Below are 17,467 nucleotides of genomic sequence, written 5' to 3'. Positions count from 1 at the left end.
TCGAAATTTATATATTTCTACGTGTAAATATCAAATTTAAATAAAAATTTAAATTATTTAACTATTTCATATATCACGATATTACGAAAGATACTAAAATCGATATGAAAACATATCTCGATAAGACATCGATAGATAGTATGGTTCATTTCGTTATAGTTTGACACATACGTTTTCATATACAAGTTATACAACAAACATATAGTGTATCTATGAAAGAAAACTGCACTGCGATTTGCGATATTGAAATGAAATGTTAAAATTAAAAGAGAAAACACAATTACAAAAATATTTGCTTTTGTGTAAAGGATGAATATCATGTCCCGAACAGAACTATGGTCTATTTGTAGAATCAATGAATCAGGGAAAGAATATTTATTTAGACAAATCAGTCATAAGAAAGATGAAAACACATAATTGTATCTTAAACATATTTTAATATTTTCGTCACGAGTGATCAAAGAATTGTTAAGAGGAAAAAAAATTTTTTTTTGAAAAAGTGTACAAAAATTAAATCGACAACATCATTGATGGAACAAAATTCTTATTGCATTTTACTGATAGTATAACACGAAAATCGATCAAAATGAATAATTGTTCACTCGTTTACGAAGTTAAACCGATGAAAGTGATTTTCATTTCAAACGGTTTATATTTTATAATCGCGGATATCGTGAAATAAAAAGTGATATACTTGTCTACTGTCTATTCAAAGCACATAGAATTATAGTGTCTCATATAATGATATACTGATATATCGATGTTATACATATATATATATATATGCACACATATATGTATTGATGCATTAATAACAAACAATATTTACTGTTATGCTTCTTGTACATTATGTTAACTACATTTGATACAACAAAGTAAAACGAGTGACAATAGAAAGTGTATGCTTTGAAAAATTTCAATTTCTGTAGGACAAAATATAAATAATGTAGATATTAATGAGTTCTTTTCCAATATATTTAAAGTTATATCTCACAAAAGATTGAATACAATTTTGTAATTAACAGCAATGAATGAGATGAACTCAACAAGTGTTACAAATTCTATAACATCCGGAATACTACTTGACAGCATTAAAAATTACACTACCACCATGGCGATTAATACATCCAATGAAATATCTGAAGCATATATGAATTCTACAGAAGAAAATGGATTGTGGAATGTTTCTAAACCTATAACATCATTGCCTAATAATACACTAATTTCATTTGAAGCTTCAAGTACCAATACATATGTATCTACAACAACAGAAATTTTTGACGAATTTGGCCCACCAGATGGAATAGAATACATTTTTGTACCACTTGGTGTAGTGGTCTTTGTTATTGTATTATCAGCTGTGGTATGGGTAGCGATATCACTTTTGTATTTAAATCTTAATCTTTTAACTTTCATTTGCAGAAACAAAAAAAAAAAAAGTATAAAATATTCAGCAAATTATAATACTTGGATAAATGTTTCTACATTAGGTATTATTACCTTTTTGTAGTATAGTTTAAGTTTGTTGGTCAGTTAATGTTGTAATTTATATTTAAAATTTTATTAGTTTGTAGCTTCTCCTATTAAAAGTAACTTCTTCTACTATTAAAGACAAAGTTAGATAATTGCATAATATTTGACAAAATATAGATGTTTTAACAATGTATAATACTTTTAAAGGTGATAATTATCTCAAGAAAAAGAAAATTGGAACGTTTAAGACATAGACTTATGCCAATGTATAATTTTGATCCTGGTGAAGAAGAGGAAGATGATTGGGAAACTGAATTATTAGAAGAATGTTACAATAATCATCAAAGACGTGTATGTATAAAAATCTATATATTCAAATTGATAAATATATATTGTTAGTATAGAATACTTTATCTTACAGCAAGGGTATCAATCTATGGATACAGAAGAAAATGCAGAACTCTTTGGAAATCATTGACGAAATATTTATAATAGTCTTTTAAAACCTTTGTATTATCTACAATTGTCTTAGATTTAAAAAATCACACTATTTAGTAGATTTATATATTTACTTAACATTTAAATAGTTTGTATATAACTTTCAATTCAAAGGATAAAATTTAAATTCATAAATTTTATATATGAGAAGAGGTATTCCAGAGTATATTTAAATATTAGAGAGTTTAACCTATCACAAAAATTACTTGAAAATACAATAGAATTTATTTTGTTTGTTTCAATAAGATAATATCCATAGAATGAATAATGCTTAATTTAAAAATTCCATGATAGAGAATTAATGAGACCAAAATGGCTAAGACTTCATTTTATCATTAATATTTATTGTATATTGTTTATAACAGTTTTTCATAAAAGTACAATTTTTGCTATGTACTTGAATTTCACTTATGTATATTTTTTTCATATCCTTTCCTTCGAAGATACGAATTTTTTTCTATTTATATTTAATATTAGAAAATTCTAGTACTAGAGAATAAAAAAATTAGGTACTTAATGTTCAACAAGAAGTTACAAGTATACTTCCAAATATTACCAAAAGTTTCTTCCTAAGTAGTTATGAATAGATATTATCTGATGTTGTTAAATTTCTTATCTCTAAGTATTTATTACATAGTATTAAAAGATTAAAAATTAAATAGTTTCAAACATAATTTTTAAGATGACCAATTGAGAATGCATGAAGATGTATTGTTAACATTGTAATATAGTAACAAAATTTTAACAGTACAATAATTTTAGCTAGAATATAAAGTATATTGTTAATATTGTTAATGAAAGGTATATATGTATAATGTAGCGATTAATAAGAGTCATTTTATAAGTTTATTTACTTTAATACAAATTTGACATTCACACATATGTTTGTTTGAAAAATGTCATTAATGTTCATTTGTTCAAATGTAATTAAAAAAAGATATTTCTTGTACATAGTACACACAAGAAGTATTTCTTACAGTATTAAATTTATATAAAGTCTTTGACTTCAAGAATTAAAATATACATACATAGGAGCAAAGGAGGTAACAAATATATGATGTAATTGTGCACCACATATCTTAAAATTAGACAATGTCTTCATTATCTTAATTCCAAGTTAGTTTATGAGATCTGAATATTTTAAGTTTAAAATTTCTTTCATTAAAATACTTGTATCTTTCATTTTGATACTTAAAACATAATGATTATGATAGTAATAATAATAAAAGTAATACTAATAATTATCATTATATTAATAGTAATTATAATAAAAATGCATAAAGTAGATACTACAAAGTGCTTTACATATTTTCAACCCAGGTATCTATGCAATTTTTTTTTTGTAGTTATTAAAAATCATATTTTCATACAACTTCCTTGGAACTTGAGCAGTTTCTGTTCTCCCTCTTCTTTTTTTAAAAGCAAAATGTTACCACTTTACTATTTCAATTTGCAGATTATCATATAAAAAGCAAACTTAAAAGTTTTAAATTTGTTATCAGTTTTTTAAAAACTTTCAAAGAATAGTTCTCATACATTGAATTTATTTTTTTACATTCAATTATCCTCCTCCTCCTCCTCTTCCTCCTCTTGTTCATCTTCTTCTTCTCCAGTACTTTCTGGTTTTTCTTCTTTCTTTTTAGGTCTACCACGGCCTCGTCCTGAAGGAGTTCCTTTAGTTGTACCTTGCTGTAATTAATTTTTTATATAATAAGTAACTTACTTAAAGATAAGAAATATTTCTTTCTGGTTCAACTGTTTAAAAAAATGACACATACCTTCTTTTTATGAGATCCTTTTGGTCGCCCCCTGCCTTTTTTGACAGGTACAGGTGACGCATCATCTTCGTTATCAGACTTTGCAGTTCGTACTGCATTATTTTTATCTGTAGAAGGTCTGCCTCTCTTTTTGGGTTCCTTAACGGTATTTTTATCTGTTTTCGCTGGCCTACCACGCTTTTTCTTTTGTTCTTCAACAACAGGTGAATTGTCGTCTGACATTTTTAATCCTTTATAAATCACTGTATAACCAAAAACTTTTTCTTACAATATAAATATTTATTTAAAAATTTTAGTTATGTTAGAATTTTGTAATTACTAACATTTATTTTAAATTTAAGATCTAAAAAAATTTATTCAATGAAAATAAATCTACAATAAAAAAATATTCATATTTTAGATTAATTAAATATATATATTTCTTTAAAAAAAACACGTAGAAATTTGTTAAAACGTTTAATAATACTATAACATTTTGTAATAGTATAAAAAATATAAACATTCTCATAGGAAAATATGAAAAGTTTTGCCAAGCTATCGATTTTCAAACTTTCTCATAAAACTTACTTAATTCGAATTTTTAGTAACAATTTAATAACTATATCAACATATACACATACTCCTCTATAAATTGATAAAACAAAAATTATCAATACTAATTGGGTTTTGATGTACTAAAGTTCAACAAATTACGCGCCTAATGTACATTCATATCGAACATTACTAGCGGTTTGCTAACCGGTTAATTGCAATCGAATAAAATAATTATGCAAAAGTAATTATATAACCTAAAATCTTAGTAAGTGTAAATATATAAATAAAATGTTATTGTTTTATTACAAAATAATAAAATTATAATAAATATTATTATCAATTTGCAGAAGAAAATAATCATTTACAACAATAAAGGAGTACTTTCTGAAACGTCCGCGCCCGCCATTTTCAAAAATATTATGTGTCCTATATATTGTATCCTTTTGCATATATTCTTTTATGGAAATATGTAATCATACCGAAAGGTAACACTTTTTCCCATTTATTTGTAAGTAAATAATGATTATTGTACGAAAAGTCGCTATTAAATCCACATACGATAGCATCACTTGGCTTTTAGGGACGCCATGATCGACAAATCATGGCAACACCAGAGTCGTGGTAGCGTCCACCACACCGATTTCTTTATAAGAAAATGAATAAATATCTCTGTAAGTAGTAATCGATTCCCCGCGAAATACTGACGAAAATATTGTTAATGAAATCATTTACAAGATTTTTAATCTTCCATAAAAACGAATGCGTATACAGTCTGAATGGATGTAATATTTACCGGAGAAAAAGTCATTGACAAGCACTCACCTGAAATATCTCGTGTATATGAAGACAAAGGCAATCGTTCAGTCGGCGCGCGCGTCGTACTGTAAGAAAACCGGGTTATGGTCTTTTCCTATGTATAATCTATATGAAAATGTTTAATTATCTTATGTATGAAGTATGAATGCAAGCTGCTCAAATATTTTCACTTCTTAGCGTCCTTTTAATACCAACGCGCGCGCGTCGCTACACAAAGCTAAAAGCTCCGTAAACGGGCCGTAACGCATCAACTCACAATACACTGCGCGAATAGCGAGACGCGACTGACCTGATCGAGATGATGGACTGTACTCCGATTCGTTCGCTGTCCTAAGAAGCGTACCCCCACTCTTTATATATCACGCCAACTGATTCCCGCCAAAATGTTATGACATTACTTAAAATTATATATTTCCTAGGACTTTAATTATTTTTTTTCTTTATTATTCTATATATATATATATATTACTACTATATTGTAAAAATTGTATTACTCTGATAAACAATGAAATAAGAGTGATACAGTATTTAAGAAAGTTATAAGATTGGTTATTTGACGGGAATATAATTATATGTTATTAACGGAAATATTATATTAATCTATAATTTTAGTTTATAGTAGATTAATTTAGCGAGTAAAGTAATTTCTTCAAAAAATATTTAATTTTTGTATTTTCATATAATTTAAATTTCAACTATACTAACTTGTAATTAAGATATTCTACTATCTTTACTTTATTTTAGTATAATATATAAAAAGAAAGTTAATTGAAATATACTGATATTCAATACATAAAATGAAAATTAAGAATAATAGGAATTATATATATGTAAACTGCTATAATTGAAATTAATTTATATTAAAAGGTTTTACAACTTTTCTTCCAAATCATTATAACATTAAGTGAAAAATAGTTCTTTATATAACCAAAATATTGTTGAAAAAATGTAATATATCTTTTCAATTGCTATTTACAGTGTAAAATTTGATTCATATGTATACATTACACAAAATTTTGTACACAGATGATTCTTGAATCTACATAGCATGTCGTTAACTCACATTTATAAATCCTTGCCCGAAAAATTTTTAATTACACTTGCATGTATTTTCATAAATGTCTAAATAAGATGTATTACAACACACACACAGTTTTCCATTCATTAACAATATGTTTGTTCATACAAACACAATAATATTACATACTTTATTTCTTTGCAAATGAAATTTTCATTGCATGAGAAGGTGTGATTTTAAATCCCTGAAGAGCATCTTTTGCAGCCCCAGACTGAACTTCATTCTCAAATTCAACAAATGCAATGTCGTGCCTATTTGGTACTAGACGTACTTCTTTAAAACCAGGGAATTGATTGAAAAGCATAGATAACATCATTTCACTAGTTTCATCCGGTAGATTTGTAAGAAACAATATTTGATTTGGTGGTTGTTCTGGTACAGCTGTATTAACTAAACCCGGGTGTTGAGGCACGCCAGCATGATAACCAATTTGCTGTGAATGTTTAGCTTGCTCTTTGGCACGTTTCTTAGCACGTTTAGCTTCTTCATCAGCTGCAGGTACAACTCGTTTTGGCTTTTTAGGTCTTTCTGCATATGTGCCTTTCATTTTTGCAATTATATCACTGTCAGTCTTTGCATATTGTATCCTCTAAAATTAAATTAATTAGTAACTATTAACAACTTTAATACTTCACTAATAAAGAAATTATTTTCACACATAATTAACATTCACCATTGGTTTGTCATAAAATGGGAATCCTTGCATTGATCTTAAGGCATTTGTAGCACTAGCAATTTCTTTAAAAATAACAAATGCTTGGCCACGCATTTTTAATGTCTTTAATGCCACAATATCTAATATCTGGCCAAACTGAGAAAAAATTGCATACAAGGATTTCTTTAATTCATCCTTCTTTATTTTCTCATTTAAATTATTAATATAAATTGTATTATTCGGCCTAATATCCATTGCCACTGTAAATGCAAAAGTATTTTTATAATGAAATCAGAATTAACAATATTTATTGACAATAAAAACATGATGAGAAAGACAAAGATAATTGTAATCATATAAATTCAACACAATGTACAATAAGTACAACCATAATTTTAATCTAACTTACTCAAATAATATTTAAGAATAAATGTAATATAATAATTATATTTAATAACTATACTTTTTAAATAGTAAATACTTGTACTTAGTCGGCGTCACTAGTTTATAGAGGTTAGAGTACATATAATGAAGTACAACAATGAGCTATATAAATGTAGAGTGGAAACTTAATATTAAGAATATTTTATATTAAATTTATGTTAAGTTACGATTCAAAATTTCTAGTTATTTATTGTAAAGACATTTTATATATTTAGACATTTATAATAATGATATATATAGATACTGTTGCTCAAAAATATTAAAAATATCATTTTTGTATTTCCATTCAAGAAAATATATTGTGTATAAATTAACTATAGTACATTTAGGATACTTCACCGCTCATAAAAGCACATTTTCTATACAGAAATAAATAAATAATATGAAATATACTGGTATGAAATTGAAATTGTTTGATAAGTATTATTATATCTAATTATTTATAATTATAATGGACAATATATCTATGTAACATTGATGTGAGTGTTTGAATACAGAATACTTCATCGTATTATTTGGATATATCGTAATCACATAAAATGTAGATATAATAAAATCTGTTGCAAATATGTATCAAATAATTGTATATTATTTTCAGAAATATGAGTGCTAAGCCATTGAGAAATAGTAAAGGTGTAAATAAACCCTTTCGATCTCCATTTAGTACCCCTCAAAATAATAATAAAAAAGATAACATAAGTGCACCAGAAACAAGTACATGTAGAACACCATTGTAAGTATAAAAAAAGATGATAACAAATTAATGTTCAGTCATAATTTTTATTATTTCATTATAAAACAGAAAAGTATCTGTAGCAAAAAGACTGCTTTTTCAACAATCTCCTTCTCCCAAAAAATTATATTTAGACACAGAAAATTGTAACAAGGAGATTGACGTTGAAGTAAAAGAAAAATTATATCAAACTGATTTAGAATCATTGAGGAAGAGCATACAGGAAAAGGAAGAAATTATTAAAATTTTGAAAACTGAGTTGTCATATAAAAAAAAGGTATATGTAAGAAAATATATATTAGTTACAAATTGTGTTATAAATAAATATGATATAAATGAATTATTTATGATTAAAGAACAAAGCAGAAAATTTAGAAGATGCTATAAAAAAGTGGACAGAATGTTGTCAAAGTGCTCTTATAGACCATCAAAAAAATTTACAAGGAGAAGGCGGTCAAATAGTAAAAATGTCTGAAATTTTGTCTTCATTTAACATTAATCCTGATATAGTTCATTTCTCTATTAATGATGATACATTTTATTAATTAAATATTAAAAAAGAAATATCTTATAATAATTTGTATTGTAACTATTTTATTGTTATATTTTTATAATACATATGTACATATCTTAAATAAAAATGGATCAGTTGAAATGTGAATGCCTATAATTTTTGTACTTTACATTTAATATTTATGAGGCTTAAATGGAAAGTTAGGATCGAATAACATTGGATCATTAACAAATTTAGGGTCCTTAGTCATGTAACCCATTAAACCTAAAACAAAAAAATAATTAAACATAGTAAGATACTATAAATTACTATAAAATATATTTAAAATAACATTAAAACAAGAAAATATATTATTACCACATTGTTGTGCTTTGTTTATCTCTTGTTCCACTTTTTTCTGTTTATAGTCGCATAATCCAGTTATATGTTTTTCATAAATTCTACCTGTATGACGACTTTGAAATTGGGATAATAAACGTACATTTTTATAATCTGGATTAATATTTAGTTTACATAAAATACACAATCGTCGTTCTTTTTCATATGGATTTTTAATGTCAATTGGCTGTTAGAGAAAAATAAGGTAAAATATTTGTTACTTTGTTATATTTTCATTAAACATATAAGTATATAAGAACAGGTTACCTTGTCTGAGTCTATCGAATTATTTAATTCATTGAGAGCACACGCTTCGCTACTTTTGCTACGAAATAAAAATGTTGGAATTCTCTTTATTTCATGTCTCAAAGCTTGCACATTAATAAATGTAAGAATCATATTTGATTATAATGAATGTTGTTCACAGTATTATAAATAAAATACAACAGTCATTAAGAATATATTTTAAATAGAATCGACATTTCGAAGAATCCTTGAACACTGAACACTGTCTTCGGGTCTTGGAAATTTACATTTTGCGATTGTAATATTTATTATATATAATTACGTTTATGTTATACAGTAATTTCGTATATTTGTTTAATATGTTTATGCGTTTACTTAAAAAAATTCATTTAGTAAAATTTAGTTCTCATATAACTCGCCAGATGGCGTTGTTATGCACAGATATTTGATTTTCTATCTATAGAATGATAGTAGACTACTAAATAGATTCTGTTAGCCGTCTCTGCCACTCTTTTCCTATCGGGCGAAGCCGGTGGAGGCAAGAGTCTTACTTGTCAAGGTCTTGTAGTCAGTAATTTAGACTAATATAATTATTTTATAGAAATTAACGTCAATTGGTGTGTATGCAGGTGAAGTGAAATAGGCAAGATGTGGCCTTCAATATTGGACATAGCCAAAACGAATCCATTCGGAACTCCTTTCGTGACAGCTAAATGTCAGGGCCAGAATGAACTTACACAAGCGCTCGTTAGAAATCGTCATATTGCAGCTGCCTCTGTATCATCAGGCGGTTAGTAATTTGTTAAATAACTTTTATGTATAGCTGGAGTAATTTAATTAACATTGATTCAAGATTTTTTGACTTTGGACAGATACATAACTACTCTACCTTAACGATAATTATAGATTATTGACTCCTATTTATTGAGAATTAATTTTTCTTCTTTGTAAAGGAAGAAAGTATTGACAATATTTCAAAGAAATTTCAAATCGATAATCGTTATTACATAATCTAAAATATTGTTCATAGTATTCTATAATTCTATAAAATTGTTACTAGTGTCTTATGATTTAGATAAATTTTCAAGATAAATTTGCACATCTAAGTTAATTGCCTTCTAGTAGTTTTAGATTTTAATTAAGTTAATGTCTTAGCGTTAACAGTTACTTTATTGCAAATTATGGTAAATTTGTTAATTCAGTTATCATGAAAAAAATTATATAATGAATATAGATTTGGCCGCATGGTGAGTTATGTCATTATCGGTTCATATGCATATTTCTGTTTTCTCTTTTTTTTTATAGATTTTTCTTTTTAGTGAAACTAGCATTTTTGAGACTTTCGAATATTGTTTAATACAAGATATTGACTTAAAATGATTTAATAAGAAGTTATTCACATTCGATTGCTGTTAGTAATACGAAGAGTTGCATAAGGAGCAGCCATTTTGTCGAAAATTATGCGTACAAATCTCGTCTTCATAGCCTTGCTTGACATTCGAATAAAAATAATAGTGTACGTTAGTACGGTGACCGCGACCGAGAACGTAATTATCCTACTGTACTTGAAAAGTTTATTATTGGATTAGATCAAGGTAGCAAGATCGTTCATACCAATTCTGAAATACTGCCAAATTCGAATTCCACGCGCACTTTCTAATAGTTTACCTATGATAGTTTTTTAAATTGTCGATTAAATAAAAATTAATATAACATATTTGGATTATAATAGATTTTTTTGTGTTTTAGATAGCTGTGAATTTGGATCAAATAAATACTTTATGCTATGTGGCTTGGGTGGTATTTTGTCATGTGGTATCACTCATACTATGGTTACTCCCTTGGATTTGGTAAAATGCCGTATTCAAGTAGATCCTGCAAAGTACAAATCAGTTTTCAATGGATTCAGAGTAAGCAAAAAATTATCTCACTGATATTATTTCATTATCCGTTTGAATTCCTAGCAGCGCGATCGCGCTGTTTCGATTTTATGTTGGAAAGTTCCAGTACATTTGAATGCTACGGTCGACTGACAGTTTTTATATTTCATTGTTATCTTCTCAATTTTTATTGAACAAAACTTGAAATATTTATAAACGAACAGTACTCATATATAATAATATATATATGTATTTCATAAAGTGACAAATATGACAAGTGCTGTCGTGTTGTTCGGGATTTGTCGATCTTTTTTTTTCAATGACCCCTGGGATTCAAACGGTTATACTTATTCTTGTTTATTTATAAATAAGAGATTAATTTTGGATATTTTATTATTCAGGTAACTATGGCTGAAGATGGAACTCGAGGTCTGGCTAAAGGATGGGCTCCAACATTCTTTGGTTACTCCATCCAGGGAATGTTCAAATTCGGACTTTATGAAGTGTTTAAAGTATATTATTCAGCTCTTGCTGGAGAGGAAATGGCATATGAGTATAGAACAACTTTGTATCTAATTTCATCAGCATCTGCAGAATTTTTTGCTGATATCGGTCTAGCTCCTTTTGAAGCTTCTAAAGTAAGTATAAATTATATTTGCATTTATGATATATGTAATTGTTTTAACACCTAAAAAAAGAATATGCCATGTCTTATATCATGTATTGTAAGTTTCTTTAAACATTTGTAACATAGCATGAATCATAATGCACAAAACATATTTGCTATGTTTATAGGTGAAGATTCAAACTACACCAGGATTTGCAAATACTTTAAGAGAAGCTATGCCAAAGATATATGGTGAAGAAGGTCTTAGTGGTTTCTACAAAGGGTTGGTACCTTTGTGGCTTCGTCAGATTCCATACACGATGATGAAGTTTGCTTGCTTTGAACGTACTCTTGAGCTCCTGTACAAGTATGTAGTTCCTAAACCAAGGCAAGAATGTACAAAAGGTGAACAGTTGGTTGTTACTTTTGCTGCGGGATATATTGCTGGTGTATTTTGCGCGATTGTATCTCATCCTGCTGATTCTGTAAGTATACTTCTTACATGTGTGCATCTTTATTTCTATCTGGGTTTAATTTAATAATTTAATCGACTTATATATTTGTAACACAGGTTGTATCAAAATTGAATCAAGAAAAAGGAGCATCGGCTGTTGATGTTCTGAAAAAGATGGGCATCACTGGAGTATGGAAAGGTCTTGGTCCACGTATTGTTATGATTGGTACATTAACAGGAGCACAATGGTTCATTTATGATGCAGTTAAAGTATGGCTCCGAATGCCCCGCCCACCACCACCAGAAATGCCAGAATCCCTCAAGAAAAAGTATGGATTAGCTTAATTATCAGGCGTCAACAATATTTTTAATTGAATCAATTATAGTTAAAGAAAAAGAGCATAGATAAATTACCTTATTCCTTCACAGTACACATTGTCGAACAATGTTTTGCCATACATTTCAAGTATTTATTCTGTAATACAGATATCAGTGCAGGTCATCACTGCCCCTAAATTAGATATAACAATGTGCTACAAATTATAGTAATTTGCTACCAGTTTTGTGATTACAAAAAGGGTAGCCATTTATAAAACTCTGACAGTGACAGTGAGTTACCTATTGTAACTAAAAACTGTTACTTTGTATATAGAGTGATCACCGTAAATAAATAATCTGTGATCTGATAAATAATAATAATCTATCATTTTGCCCTTTTCCTTGTATATATACCTTGATTTATACAGTATAAATCACACTAAGAGATATACATTAAATACTTATTTCTTTTATTAAAATCTTTCAAATATAATCTATATATTTTACGATTATATACAAGTTTTGTATAAACATAAATACATCTATATAAAAAATATAGCACATATATATTTAATGCAATTTGTACTTGCAATTGTATATACATACGTATCTATAGTACATATAAATGAAATATGTAATTACAATTATGGAACATCAAGCAAAAAATACATTTTAATCTGCTTTCTATAAATAAGTTTTTTCGATTATGACTGAAACATAACATTTTGTTCTGCTTTAATAAGTTTATCTTTAAACTAAATCTATTAAAATTCGATAAACTTTTCTAAAATAATAAAATTCATTTAATGTTTCAACTTAATCTTATAAGTATCGAAGTATGAAAAGCTAGACGTAAATTTTATTGTCACGTGTGCATAGCTATGTAACAACTTGAGTAGCATCATATACAAAATAAGAAATATAAATATATATATATATAGAGACAGAGAGAGAGAGAGAGTTGTTGACAAATAAGTACTAATTCTTTAGTAAGTCTTGATATTTACTTACTTTGTATATAAAAAATGATCTGTTTTAAATATGTAATCGATATTAAAAATATTGTTTAAAATAATTTTTTAAAATAGCATAAGTACAAAATATGAAATAAGCAAAAAGTAGTTTCAAATTTAGTTATTGTATACTTTGTAGAACCAATTTGAATTTGATTTAATACTATGTATATGCTTATAAACGTAATATAACTTATAACTGCTTGGCAAAATTACATGTATTATCTTGAATACATTTCTTTTTCTAAGTATGTTCTAGCATCTTGTATAGTTGCAAAAATCTTAAACGTAAGTGTTCCATGTAAATACAAGTCACATTTTTTTATAGTTTCAAAAATGGGAGTTCTACAACTTACAAGATAAAAATGTACATCAATTTGTTGAAATTCTTTCATTACTGAATTTAGAGTAATTACACCGCTAGAATCAATATAACTTAATGCGCTCGTATCCATTATTACACATCGTAATTCTTGTTTATCTTCTGAATCTTCTGTGTCCATATAAATACCCTTTTCCCTTAACTTAGTTTTATGTTCTATAATTTTTGTTGGATTCACTCCAATTAATTTATACAATTCTGTCTTGAAATGACTAGTGTTTGCAAAGTTTAAAGTTCCACAATAATGAACAATTTTCATTCCTGGAATTTCTATTGCCTAAAAATGATTAAAATATGCTAAGTATAGATACATCTTTTGAATTAAAAAATATTGTTAGTTATAAAAAATAATATACCGCTTTAAATCTGCTGATATCCAAATACAAATCTGTATTTGGTATGTATCCCAATAAACAAATATAAGGACTAAGACTTTGCAATAAAATAATTGCAAGTGATATTATTATTCCAGCTAGCAAACCAATATCAATGTTTACTATTACGACGGTCAAGAATGTTGCAATCCAAATTAGTGCATCACATTTATTTAATTTCCAGAATTTTATAAGCTGATTAGCTTGTTGAAACATTCCTTTTAAAGCTACCTAAAGAAAAGAATCAAATATTACAAAACTGTTAATGATATCGAAATTTGATATGAACATTTTTTTATAAGTGGATTTTGTAGGTAAATTTTCAAAACATTTATACTTACAACAATAATCGATGCGAGAACACATCTTGGTAAAGGTTCGAAAAATGGGCCAATCCATAAAAGGATTGTAAGCAATATTATACATGATACAACGCTAGCTATTTGTGTCCGACCACCAACAGTTTGCTGAATTAAAGATCTACTTAGAGATGCTGATACTGGCATACATGAAAAAAAGGATCCTGTTATGTTACTCAAACCCTAAAATTACATTTTAAAAATATACATAGTGTATTAATTTATATGATTTTAAAATAATATTAAAGGATTTTTTCTTTTACCATAGCAAGAAGTTCTTGATTGGAATTAATTTTATAATTCAATTTTTGTGCAAATATCAAAGCCATTGATATGGTAATAGTATAAGAAACCATAGTTATAGCAATACTGTCTGTTGCTACTAGATGTAAGAGTTGAAATGTTGGAACTGTTGGTGCAGGTAATCTATTAATTTAAAAGATTAAAAAACCTTAATTATATTCACGAGAAATAATCAAATTAAAAATGGACATTAAACATACCCTGTAGGAATATCACCCACAACTTGAATATTATACATGGTAGGAAAACAAAAATATTTTGAAATTAAAGTTCCACTCACAACTGCAATCAATTCGATTGGAATTGGAATGCTGCACTTTTTGCTTGCCCATGGCTAATATTAAAATAACAATAGAATTATTATTTATAGATCTTGAAACAAAAATATTCTAACGATTAAAAATTACCTTTAAAAATTCATTATTAAGTACAAGACCAGCAATTGTTATTGCTGATATAAGTAAAGCAGCTAAATTTGTATTTTGTATTCCTCTAAGAATATCTACCAATGTCTGAAATATTTTATAATGTAATTTATATATTTTTAATTAATCTGTTTATTTTTAGATAATGTTTGATATTTTATACATACAAAAATGAACTTGAAATATCCTTTTTGTCTTGGTATTTTCAAACCAAATAGGTCTTTAATTTGAGATATTAAAACACAGACTGCTGCACCAGTTGTAAAACTATTCACTAATGGATCACTAAGCAATGTGCTTATAATACCCAGACGAAATATATACATTATAATCTGAAAAAGGTAATTATTATTTCATTGTTGCAAGATATAAAATGAATCTACAAAATATTACCTGAAATATTCCAACCATGAGTGTCACTGCTGTTGCAACTTGCATTGGTGTATAGGAATATTCTCCAGGCAAATTGGGCAATGTAGTTGTAGCATTTGGATTTGTAATATCATTGTGCGATACCGAATAAGATGCCACTGTTTTCCCAGTCATCAAGCAAACCACAGCGAATGTTCCTGATGAGTGCCAATAATGATTCATTGTTCTAGCTTGTCTAATAAGTTCTTATTAAAAGGAGATATTTGTAACATTTCTGTAATAGAAGTAGTATTTTACAAAGCTTGTATGCATCAAGTGTAAAACACTAAAGAGATCTTGTCTTTAATGAAATATTTAATGATCGTTCCAAATTTATTAAACTATTAAAATTAAAATACATTTCTTCTTACCCATGGACACATGTCTAGATGTGCCAAAGAAAAAATACACTAAGACAGGAAAGAATGCCATATATATTCCAACTACAGGAGGTACATTCCCCAAAAGTGCATAAGCCATGCCTTGAGGAATATGCATGATTGCTACAGTCAAACCAGAAATTATATCAGGCATTATACTTTCTTTCCAATTGTAATCTCTCAGCCAATGTATTGAGGGAATTGCAGATGTAAAACATGATCTCCAGTTTCTATGTTTTAAATCACATATTGCATCTTGGAGGCCTATAAGAAAACTATCATTTTACATATGATATTTATATATTAATAATAAAATAATGAAATTTTATTGTTTACACACAAAGCCCTTTTGGTTTTTCATAATGACAATCTTCATTTAAACTTTCTTGTTCATATACAGGTCTTTCTAAATGTACTTGTAAGAATGCATCATGCTTCTCCATATTGATAACAATTAATATAGAGGCTTATGAACTTTGCCCAAGAGGAATTACTCAAAACTTGATTTGTTATCTATTATTTTTTATCTTACTGATATCTACGTAGATCTGTAACAAATAACACATAATGTTAGTGTTTCAATATCTCAAATAAAATTTGATCATTTAAATTAAGATACTAAATATTATTATCATTATCTTATAAAAACAAATAACAAATTCATTTATTGTATGAAACAAATATAAAATTTTTATTATATAATAATATTTAAGGAAACTAATTTCTTATATTATTGAATAGAATATAACATATATTTTCAATGTTCATAACATAATTACTTGAATTTTTATTCTCAAATTTTTTAATTAACCTTCAATTAATTTAAAATATATTTTTTTAATTATTATTTTATTTCATTAGTACTTCGAATATTTTATATTTTTGTTTACCTGTCGTGTTGTTGTATTCCTTTATAAAATTATTTGACTGCAAAGAAATTATAAAATTTATATTTTAATATAGATACAAAAACTATCCTTCTTCATTTTGTTTCAAGACACTGGTCTAAATCTATAATTAAATTAACTTGATGTGCATTGCGCAAACATATAAATACACTATTATCGAATCACATCATATTTATCACGTGACTGAGCAAAGTAAATATGGTGGGGGTAAAATAAGTACATTAACAGCAGTTGGTGATAGTTTATATTTGCAGTTTTATATTATTGGGAAAAAATATTTATCATAATTTAACATTTAATTTTCATTAATATATATATATATATCCAAATTTGAACCGACAATTAAATTTAATTGTGAACAAACAATAAAAGAAGAATAATTACAAAATAATATGAATATCAAAACATTAACATTACTTATTTCTCATATTTTAATATGATTTTTATACAAATTCGAATTAAAAAAATTATTTTTAGCCATATTTTAGTATTAATAATAATGACTC

At 26.9% G+C, this 17,467-nt stretch overlaps 7 protein-coding genes across 14 annotated transcripts; 3 read left to right on the top strand and 4 right to left on the bottom strand.

The window, feature by feature from the left end:
• Nucleotides 1-130: 130 nt before the first annotated feature.
• LOC132911775 (uncharacterized protein C3orf18-like) lies at nt 131-2,378 on the top strand. 2 transcript variants are annotated; one of them, XM_060968696.1, is made up of 3 exons: nt 131-1,363; nt 1,681-1,824; nt 1,895-2,378. In XM_060968696.1, exons 1-3 carry the CDS (start codon nt 1,028-1,030, stop codon nt 1,949-1,951), a joined length of 537 nt encoding a protein of 178 aa, XP_060824679.1. In that variant the 5' UTR covers nt 131-1,027; the 3' UTR covers nt 1,952-2,378. The 2 variants fall into 2 exon arrangements, with proteins under 2 accessions (XP_060824679.1, XP_060824678.1); XM_060968695.1 differs by having other exon boundaries at nt 132-1,369.
• A 420-nt stretch (nt 2,379-2,798) lies between these two features.
• LOC132911778 (high mobility group protein I) lies at nt 2,799-5,413 on the bottom strand. Of its 3 annotated transcripts, none has more exons than XM_060968703.1 (3): nt 5,106-5,413; nt 3,750-4,006; nt 2,799-3,660 (listed from the first exon to the last, which is right to left on the bottom strand). In XM_060968703.1, the coding sequence occupies exons 2-3, from the start codon at nt 3,969-3,971 to the stop codon at nt 3,529-3,531; spliced, it is 354 nt and encodes a 117-aa protein (XP_060824686.1). In that variant the 5' UTR covers nt 3,972-4,006; nt 5,106-5,413; the 3' UTR covers nt 2,799-3,528. The 3 variants fall into 3 exon arrangements, with proteins under 3 accessions (XP_060824686.1, XP_060824685.1, XP_060824684.1); XM_060968702.1 differs by having other exon boundaries at nt 3,750-3,991; nt 5,106-5,411; XM_060968701.1 differs by lacking the exon at nt 5,106-5,413 and adding an exon at nt 4,317-4,492 and having other exon boundaries at nt 3,750-3,991.
• LOC132911776 (swi5-dependent recombination DNA repair protein 1 homolog) lies at nt 4,877-8,670 on the top strand. Of its 2 annotated transcripts, none has more exons than XM_060968698.1 (4): nt 4,877-4,954; nt 7,875-8,009; nt 8,079-8,286; nt 8,366-8,670. In XM_060968698.1, exons 2-4 carry the CDS (start codon nt 7,879-7,881, stop codon nt 8,552-8,554), a joined length of 528 nt encoding a protein of 175 aa, XP_060824681.1. In that variant the 5' UTR covers nt 4,877-4,954; nt 7,875-7,878; the 3' UTR covers nt 8,555-8,670. The 2 variants fall into 2 exon arrangements, with proteins under 2 accessions (XP_060824681.1, XP_060824680.1); XM_060968697.1 differs by lacking the exon at nt 4,877-4,954 and adding an exon at nt 7,595-7,755.
• Nucleotides 5,939-7,446, bottom strand: LOC132911771 (U1 small nuclear ribonucleoprotein A). The gene is made up of 3 exons (XM_060968690.1): nt 7,242-7,446; nt 6,851-7,092; nt 5,939-6,766 (listed from the first exon to the last, which is right to left on the bottom strand). Coding segments are annotated over exons 1-3 (702 nt in total). The 5' UTR covers nt 7,243-7,446; the 3' UTR covers nt 5,939-6,307.
• LOC132911777 (small ribosomal subunit protein bS18m) lies at nt 8,584-9,404 on the bottom strand. Its single transcript, XM_060968700.1, has 3 exons — nt 9,169-9,404; nt 8,881-9,088; nt 8,584-8,787 (listed from the first exon to the last, which is right to left on the bottom strand). Exons 1-3 carry the CDS (start codon nt 9,298-9,300, stop codon nt 8,696-8,698), a joined length of 432 nt encoding a protein of 143 aa, XP_060824683.1. The 5' UTR covers nt 9,301-9,404; the 3' UTR covers nt 8,584-8,695.
• Nucleotides 9,405-9,617: 213 nt separating this feature from the next.
• LOC132911767 (solute carrier family 25 member 3) lies at nt 9,618-12,787 on the top strand. Of its 2 annotated transcripts, XM_060968686.1 has the most exons (6): nt 9,618-9,706; nt 9,777-9,937; nt 10,897-11,057; nt 11,429-11,665; nt 11,823-12,119; nt 12,206-12,787. In XM_060968686.1, the coding sequence occupies exons 2-6, from the start codon at nt 9,796-9,798 to the stop codon at nt 12,431-12,433; spliced, it is 1,065 nt and encodes a 354-aa protein (XP_060824669.1). In that variant the 5' UTR covers nt 9,618-9,706; nt 9,777-9,795; the 3' UTR covers nt 12,434-12,787. The 2 variants fall into 2 exon arrangements, with proteins under 2 accessions (XP_060824669.1, XP_060824670.1); XM_060968687.1 differs by lacking the exons at nt 9,618-9,706; nt 9,777-9,937 and adding an exon at nt 10,552-10,742.
• A 68-nt stretch (nt 12,788-12,855) lies between these two features.
• LOC132911758 (prestin-like) lies at nt 12,856-17,139 on the bottom strand. Of its 3 annotated transcripts, XM_060968664.1 has the most exons (11): nt 16,944-17,139; nt 16,394-16,601; nt 16,045-16,317; nt 15,656-15,831; nt 15,430-15,594; nt 15,245-15,349; nt 15,038-15,171; nt 14,798-14,960; nt 14,517-14,717; nt 14,158-14,406; nt 12,856-14,078 (listed from the first exon to the last, which is right to left on the bottom strand). In XM_060968664.1, the coding sequence occupies exons 2-11, from the start codon at nt 16,494-16,496 to the stop codon at nt 13,641-13,643; spliced, it is 2,007 nt and encodes a 668-aa protein (XP_060824647.1). In that variant the 5' UTR covers nt 16,497-16,601; nt 16,944-17,139; the 3' UTR covers nt 12,856-13,640. The 3 variants fall into 3 exon arrangements, with proteins under 3 accessions (XP_060824647.1, XP_060824648.1, XP_060824649.1); XM_060968665.1 differs by lacking the exon at nt 16,944-17,139 and having other exon boundaries at nt 16,390-16,519; XM_060968666.1 differs by lacking the exons at nt 16,394-16,601; nt 16,944-17,139 and having other exon boundaries at nt 15,656-15,908; nt 16,045-16,182.
• Between the last annotated feature and the right edge of the window lie 328 nt (nt 17,140-17,467).

Source organism: Bombus pascuorum, chromosome 11, assembly GCF_905332965.1.
Source record: "Bombus pascuorum chromosome 11, iyBomPasc1.1, whole genome shotgun sequence".
In the NCBI taxonomy this organism is placed as follows: domain Eukaryota; kingdom Metazoa; phylum Arthropoda; class Insecta; order Hymenoptera; family Apidae; genus Bombus; species Bombus pascuorum.
Note: the sequence above shows the minus strand (reverse complement) of the source record. Positions and strands in the feature narration are given on the sequence as shown.